General features: G+C 47.4%; 1 protein-coding gene across 4 annotated transcripts in view; it reads right to left on the minus strand.

Annotated features, from left to right (window-relative positions):
- Positions 1–8066, minus strand: part of LOC144154055 (uncharacterized) — a 37764-nt gene extending 29698 nt beyond the window's left edge. Inside the window, exons 1-7 of one of the 4 annotated variants that reach the window (XM_077685820.1) lie at positions 7191–7917; positions 7037–7114; positions 6882–6948; positions 6681–6782; positions 6483–6566; positions 6358–6391; positions 6053–6267 (exon numbers count right to left, since the gene is read on the minus strand). In XM_077685820.1, coding sequence (XP_077541946.1) covers positions 6779–6782; positions 6882–6948; positions 7037–7114; positions 7191–7284 — 243 coding nt within the window. In that variant the 5' untranslated portion in view covers positions 7285–7917 and the 3' untranslated portion in view covers positions 6053–6267; positions 6358–6391; positions 6483–6566; positions 6681–6778. Of the gene's footprint in view, positions 1–6052; positions 6268–6357; positions 6392–6482; positions 6567–6680; positions 6783–6881; positions 6949–7036; positions 7115–7190 lie in introns of all 4 variants that reach the window. The other 3 variants (XM_077685818.1, XM_077685819.1, XM_077685817.1) reach the window with 3 other exon arrangements.
- Positions 8067–8383: the final 317 nt, after the last annotated feature.

An 8383-nucleotide genomic window follows, 5' to 3' on the forward strand; every position in this document is an offset into this window, starting at 1 on the left:
GGGCGAATAGTGCGCATCTCGTGACGTGTTCGTATTTTTTATTATGTTTTGTGCTATGTGAACGCCGTGCTGTGACCGTTGGATATAATTGCGACAGTGGCTCTGAAGATGAGGTTTACCCCCCGTGAAAAGCACCCTTTCTGTCGTCTGTGTGTGCGCAGTTTTGTTTCGCCCTGTCAAAGATGGATGTGTTGTGTAGGTAATACCAGAGTCCTTCAATGCTTTACTGGTCACGAAACTCCCCCGTAACTCAATGGGAGAGCTTCATATGCTGCGTTTGGCCGCCGCGCCGTGGCGCCACCCTCTCACTGAGGTCACTCCTCGGGCGGCGTTGCGCTGGCTCGAACGGCGGAGCCGCGGCGAGTTGTGTTTGTTTTGTGCGGGGAAAAAAATGTATCGTGCATATCGCGCTCTTGCGATGCGACTTAAGTAGTGCAACGACGACGCCGAACATGTGTTGCGTCCCGGGATGTCGTTCCTTGTACAACGATACCACAGAAAATGTTTCCTTGTTCTGTTGACCGAGCGACGGGCAGCTGTGTGATAAATGGAGGGGCGCCATTCCAAGGCAAGCAACGGGAGATTTCAGCTTCGATTATAAGTGTGCCGCAGTGTGGAAATGCACTGTGTGTGAGAATGGAAAAAGCAATGTACCCTTTTGAGAGCATCGTGGACCTAGAATTGTACAAGGCTATCTTATATCCGGATTTTTGCCATATCAGTCAGTTTGTAGCGGTGCTTCATTACTTGTTTGCAAACTTGTATTACCTTGCGCTCAGGCTCGCGTGTAAAAAAAGCTTTGGGACGTCCTTGTGCTTTTAATTTTCATATTTCCGCGAATTATCCCTTAGGGTTCGTTTTGTTTGTTTTGTAATCGCGCGTGGCCGATTCCGGTTTCTTATCTGGCGTTTCAACCGGAGCGCCCGTTTTCTCTTTTTGTCGTACGTCCCGTCGGGCAATACAGTCAAACCCGGCTATAACGAACCCGGATAGAGCGAATTATGCTATATATCGAACAAAAATAATTCAGTTACGGAAATACATGGGAAACATATTCCTTATAACGAAGTTCACATCCGATATATCGAACTCTGGGCGCCTAGAATGGCCGCCAAAATGCATGATCTCGGAGCGGCGATTGAGATGTGGATTGGCCGCGACTGAGACATTGCGCCTCGCACGGAGCGACGTGACGCCCAATACTTTCCGGAACTGTTTCCGATGCGCGGGACTCGCGACGGAACTCGCCCAGTCAGTGAGTGCGGACCAAAACAGCAGCATCGGTGAACTGTGGGAAGAGCTCGCCAACGTTCCCGATGATGTCGCCAGTGAAATCCGTCCGACGCTTATAATGAAGCGCTTTCGGCAGTCGATGTGCTCCGCCAATGCTTCTTAGATTTTTGAGGAGACGTACTCGAACTGGTGCAAACAATGTTTCGCGTAGAGAATGCTATACTAGTTGAAGCCGCTAAAACGAAAGTGAAAACAAAAATCACCGTTTTTTTTTTTTTGCAACGTGGACAGTTAACGCGGAAAGTAGCTTTGATAATAAATGGGTTATTTTGGTCTGGTAATGGCTACTCTACTGTGTTCGTTTCTGCATACGCGGATGGCGGAGTTGGGGAGGGGGCGGTGGGCTCCCGCGAATTGCGAACTCGTAACGATAGGCTCGTTATAGGCGGGTTCGGCTATATCGAACTATTGGATATATCGAACTAATCGCGGTGCATATTGCAGTTCGCTATAAACGGGTTTGACTGTATTGTTTGATATGGAAAGGGTGCCACCTTGTCGGTAACTTGATTTTTTGTTTCTTCGACACTGTTCTCGATCCTGTTTCCATGGATCTGAAATTAATTTTCTTATCTGGCGTTTCAACCGGAGCGCCCGTTTTCTCTTTTTTGTCGTACGTCCCGCCGGGCAATATTGTTTGATATGGAAAGGGTGCCACCTTGTCGCTAACTTGATTTTTTGTTTCTTCGACACTGTTCTCGATCATGTTTCCATGGATCTGAAAGTAATAACGTTCCAAGAGTAATGCATGCATAGCAAATGCCGCACAACTCACTTATCGACGTTCATCTGTTCAAGTCACACTGCGGACTTCTTCTTCGACGTTTGTGTTTCCTTCTAGTCTTTTGTAGTGCAGGAGATCCCTAGGTCACTGCGTTCAGAAAAGCTTTGCGTCGTTCTTGACTACGTGGCAATATTCTGTTTCCTCCGTGTGCTGCACATCGCAGCGAGAAAAAATAAATTTTTGTGCGCTGGACCACGCTCTTTTTTTGTCTCCCTTCGTAACACTGAAATTTTTTGTTGCGTGTGATAAAATCAGTTTCATTGTTCTTTTTTTGCTTCCTGTTTTTGCAAGGATTGCAAAGCGTGGAAGCAGAAAGACACATGGTGCAACATATATCTCTTCCGTGTTTTGATCCTTCGCGTTTCTGCAGCGTTTTTAGATATTCTCAAGTATGTACCCACTCATCGAAACGACAGCACTATTGGGCTATCTCTTTTAGCATTTTGTGCATTCCAGAGCAATCAACGGATTCATTAAGCGTAGTCTGAACCACGCGTACTTGGTTTTTTTTTCAGATTTTTTATTGTATTATCGATAGGCCCGCAGCAGTCCGTGACTACACAGCTACCGTGTGTGTAGTATTTACAACTTTGCTTTAAGAAAAGAAGCAATATAGATTTAAAAATCCGTAAACACGACGGCGCAGCGCTTGTGCCAGAACACACAGAAGCCGTTGCCGTTCGCGGCCGAAGTCTACGGTAACTTTCTTCGAAAAATAAAACCCCATTGAAGGCAGGTGATAAACACAATAACTGGACTATTCATCGCTAACTACTACGAAAAAAAAAACACACTTAATCAGCGCGAAGACACCAAAAGCAGCGAGCGTTTGCACGCCAAGAGCTGGCCAATACGCCGCACGCGCGGCGGCTGGATGACCTTCGTGCGGCGGTGGCGCCTCTAGTGGCGCGCGCGGTCCCTATATGAAGCGAGCGCCGAAGTTTCGTGACCAGTAAAGCATTGAAGGACTCTGGTAATACCGTGGTTAATTATCTCTTGCTGAAAGTATTTGGCTAATCTAAAGGGGATACAAGGGGGGGGGGGGGGCGCCTCGAGCCCCTCCTGTTGTCAGAAGTAGGGGCTCAGCACCCCCCTCCCATCTGGTCCTGGTTCGTGGCTCCAAGACAAACAAGAAGAATCATGAGCCATTCCACGTCGTGAAGGTGAATGACCAGCGAAGCTGTTTAGCACACGAAACGGAGATGAAACAGAATTTTGAACTTGGGAACGTGCCGCTCAGGCGGCGGTGAGGTAATAAATCCTTCTCCGCCTGTGGTTCTTTACGAGACGTAAATCGGTTTCTACGCAAAATTTCCGGACCATTTCACTCAGACGGACCCGTACGAGCCTCCGCGCATTGGGGACTCACTGCTCCCCCCCTTTCTTCAAGGTTGTCCACGAATGTTCCGTTTTCCGATCAGCTTCCTTCAGCCACCTGCGGGCCATGTGGCACTTGTCTCTGTCTAATGACGGTCTCAAACCGACATTAACAAACTTTTATTTCGTTTTTTTACCATTGATCACCAGTAGGCAGAGGTTGGCATGCCTCTCTGCCATCCAGAGCCTTGTCGTTCAGGCTTTCGAGCTTCGACTCTCCAAATTTATGTATCTTTTTCTCTCTCTACGCGGCACGCCGTTTTTTCTGTAGAGGCACATTGGTTGAACCTTATATGTCTGTGTTCTGTCTATCAATGCCGCAACTGTGCCTCCTTTCCACTTACAACCTTCCTCTCTCCCTTCCTCTTTTCCCACCTGCTGTAGTATAGTTACATGTTTTTGTTACTCGCTCGCTCTTTTACTCTTCCCGAGAGTTATCATTTTCGAGGGTAAGGAGAAAGGGAAGCCCTCGGATCCAAAATGTGTATAAGCATTTTTCTGTCTATTTATTCTAAGACAACCCCCGAAGAAGAAAGGTCCTCCTTTCGAAACTGTTGGGTATTAAATAATCTAAGAAACTGGACAAACGCTATCGTCTCCCTCACTATGCTATATATATATATATATATATCGAAATAAGGGTAGGCAGCCAAAGGGGAAAATAGGGTAGGTCATTTCATTATCAACAGATACAGATTTTTGAAAGTTGAGACAAACGCCCGCCGGGTGGGATCCGAACACCTCCAGAATACGCGTCTGTTGCGATGACCACTACGCTACCGGCGGGGCTGTGCTCCCCTCCACTTTTTCAAGTATTTATGTTAAGGTAATTGTTTCCTACGCTTGGGGGTGGTAGCCAGCGACACTGCGACTGCTCGGGGTGAAGGGGACCTTCTTTTTTAGCCTCCGGGCCGTGACTCGACCGTCTACACGTCGATAGCGGTCGACTAGCGTTGAACCAAGCTACCTATGGCACCAGGACTGCCAGAACCGAGACACTCGCTATATGCATGTAACGAATCAGAATGGGTAATGAGCTAGCTAGGGGCTCGTTGAATTAATACAGAATAAGGTTAGGCAGTCAAGAAAGCCAAGGAAAGCAAAGGGAAGATTGTGGTAAGTCATTTTATTATCGTCGAAACAGATTTTTAAAAGAAAGAAGGAAAGTGGAGAAAAACATGCCCACTGAGTGGGATCCGAACCCACAACCTCCAGAATTCGCGTCTGGTGCGATGACCACTACGCTACTGGCGGGGCAGTGCCCCCCCCACATCTCGGGTATTAATGTTAAGGTAATTGTTTCCTGCGCTTGGGGTGGTAGCCAGCGCCAGATAAAAATAGTCACACCACATTCTGTGTATTAATCTTAATTCAAAGTTATACACCACAGGCTGTTCTGTTGTTACCGCGAACTGTCACTCTAACCGATAGTTGTACTCCAAGCGGGTCAATTTCTGACAAACGTTGCGAACGAAAATTCCTTCAAGGAGAAGCAAAATGGAAATGCGGCGTTGGGGAATGTTCCCCATTCCCCACACCCCCTACACCAGCAGGCGTCCCGATGTCCACCCTTAGGTGAGACAAACTACGCCTGCTGGTGGTCTTTCCTTTCCTTGTTAACAATAAATTCATTCATTCATTCTGGCTCTAACCTCCGAAAAGGACGATATCTGGCCCAGCCTGATTGGCCAGGGCTGATAGTCGCGTACCCCCTCAAGCAAGGCAACGAAATAGTCAAAACACAAGACGCGTGACAGCTTAGCCCCGAATGCAAGGTGTCACCGCCAACGAAAACTCATCACGACAGAGTTGCGCACGCAAAAGGGAGGATAGAGAGAATACCCTTTTGGGAGGCGAACAGATAGTTGTCTTTCAGGGACATACATCACTATAGGCGCTTCCGAACAGCGTGAAACACCGAAAAAAAAGGGGCTGCGCCTCATCTGCTCCGCGCACCAGTCTATTCATATGATAAGTTTGATCATGTCTCTTCGTGGCCGTCTTTTTCACTTTTTTAAAGGTCAGTCACCATCAAAAGAGGCAGAATTTTAGTTGTGAAACACTTTCGCTTGCTGTTCGAAGAGAAATGCACAAAAATGTCTTGTTCGGCCATTCATACCATATTGTTAGTACAAAATTAGGCAAGCATGCGGAGCCGAAATAAAACGCGAATAGCCAAGTGATAATTAATGCCGTTCACATTTTGAAAGAGGTGACTTCTGCACCCCCCCCCCCCTCGCTCACAGAGGGGGGGGGGGCAAGGCTGTTAAATATTTAAGAAAGGGTGGGGGTGGGGGTGTATAAATCTCTAGCAGCAGTGACAGTGGGAAGCGGGCCGGAGCCATGGTCGGAGCGACCCGCTACTGCTTTTCTAACGAGCCGCTAGGGGGCTTTCAGTGGCGCCCGTTTTCAGAAATAGGAAAAAAAAGGGCAAGTGCGGTCGGTGATAATATCGTTAAATAAAATAGACCGCGAAATTCAAGCTTTTTGCAAAGTTTGATCTCGAACCAGCGAGCGGTTTCGGAGAATTATCAAATGTAAAACAATGACCAGCGAGCGGTTTCGGAGAATTATCAAATGTAAAACAATGAAACTTACAGTGCGATTGGCAACATTGGGTTGTGAGTATCACCAGAACAAAGTTGACCGCGATTGACACCTTGAACCATTTGTAGATTATCTTGTCGTAGATAAACATCGGTAGCAATGACTGCAGCTACTGCAGCAGCTGAGGGCTTGAGGTGGCCGAAGGGGCTAAACTTTCTGAAGCAGGATGGGCAGAAGTCGTTCGGGGTACTACACACTGCAGGAGGCTGGAACAGTGGAATCAGTCAAATATGGAATGAGAAATAAATGGGCAGACAAATTTCTGACGACACCATTAGCAGATAAAATGGTACTACCTCAATGATTCAATTTGCTGGGCTGTGATAAAATCTGTAACAGGATTGAACGCTGGCATGAAGTATTTCATCTCACTGTTTGCTCATGAAGCAAGCAGGTAATTAAGCAAGGTAATTAAGCTCACCTAAGAGGTACATCAATCCAAAGAACTCGCACAGTGCGGCAGCAAGTATGTTGAGATTGATGTACCGTCTACGTTCTTCTTCGTCTGTGGCAAAACACGAGAGACTTGTTTGCTTAAATTTTTGTGGTGGTCACCAAAGATTTAGCTGATTTTACTTTAAAAGGCAGGCAAGACTTGCTTCATAGCAAAGGCACTAACCTAAGCGACCGCAAGTTAAGCAGAGATTGGTCTGTATCCTGAGTATGATTGCTGCAATGGCAAACACCGCTATTGTAGAGTCGTCTATGTACATCTTGTTAGCTGCGGCGAAAATGCAACAAAGAGTTAAGCTCGCCGGCTGTCACAACGCTGATGAAAAATCACGCACTGCATGCTGAACATGCACGAAAAAAAGGTTACCTTGCAAAGAGGAGTCTTCGTCCGCTGGAGTGTCCTTCAGCTAGTAATCTCAGATGGTTGACTAGACCTGCCCATATAAAAAGTGGTGATCAGCAATACATTTCCGACTACACCATATGACTGCTATTGTGGCAAGGGACGGGAAAACCTCTTACTATATGACATCAGCAGAATCAACACTCGGATAAGACCGCTGAAGATCTCCTCTGTTTCAAAGGCTGTGTAAGTCCTCCCTGATAGCAAGGCGGGGCAGAAGACAAGTACATGAACCGTCATTCCTCACGCCAATCCAGCGGGACGCGAGCTTACCTCTTTTCGAGAGGAACTTCACGAGTATTAGACCGATCTTCAAGAGGAGCGTAACTAGGACCAGAGTTGAGACCACGTTTGACCCAAAGACCATGTCTCTAGGGCATTCGGCCCCACCGACGGCTTAGCACCTCCGAGACCACGGCCGTGGCGGCCTCTGAGCGAGAGACGCGTTCGCGAGTCTCCCAATTAAAAGAAAAAAAGAAGAAGCGTCTGCTATGTGCCATGCCAATACAGACATTTCGCCCCCAGGAGGCTGTTCTTGGCAAACCATTCTCGCTATTCTTACACTAACCCAAACTGGAAGGTCAGATGGTGATCTAATGCAGGGAGCTTTTGATCGCCATCATACAAAGCAGCCTACCGTGACAATGAGCCGGAAGAGATTTGAAAAAAAAAAATTACTTTCGTGGCGCCCTGCAATTTATTAATGTACTTACATCGAAAATTACACTGCATAAAATATGTTCGATAGGCGGTCTGGCGCTATCGCTAGAGCTTGGCAGGGCATGTTTCGAGGCAAAGTGAGACATAGCCGTATGCTTGGGAGTCGGAGCGCCCGTGCCCCTAGGGGTCATGTGCGCAACTTTGTGGATTTTATCCCATGTTGTATCAAAAAAATGGTTTACATGACTTGAGTCCAGACGACTGCAGACCCACCCGTCCAAGTCAGGCTGTTTGCAGATAGTGCCTCGCCACAAGAGCTTCTTAGCTGTCACTGTAGGTTCGCCCCTGCGGCACTGGTTCCGCGCAACTAGGGCGACCAGACGCTCCCTCTTACCGGCGCGATCAGCGGGCGAGCCTAGCGTCACTAACGTTAGGCGAGCCGCTGTTCCACTGAAGTAACATAATTAGGTGTTTAAATGTGGGCGAAGTCGACCAACATGTTGCAATTTCTTTTTTCTCCAGATAAAATACCTACATGCTTTTGACGCTGAATCGGTGTGCGAAGTGCACGTAGACCTTAACCCTGATGCCCCAGTTATTGCACGATGAAATGACACTTGAAATGTAGTAGTTTAGAGGCAAGCTAATGCTTGCAGTTTTACTTGCCCACCCAAACTGGGATGTATGCTTCTCAGCTTTGGCAACTACAGCCACCTCACATATGGAACATGGCTGCTGCCTTGTAGGCGAGGCTATCCCAGTGAAAGCCAAATCGACTTAGTGGAATGCAAAAGGAGACAAGAAAT

The sequence above is a fragment of the Haemaphysalis longicornis genome, unplaced genomic scaffold (genome assembly GCF_048455015.1).
Source record: "Haemaphysalis longicornis isolate Haplotype H1 unplaced genomic scaffold, Haemaphysalis longicornis Haplotype H1 scaffold_1, whole genome shotgun sequence".
Lineage (NCBI taxonomy): Eukaryota > Metazoa > Arthropoda > Arachnida > Ixodida > Ixodidae > Haemaphysalis > Haemaphysalis longicornis.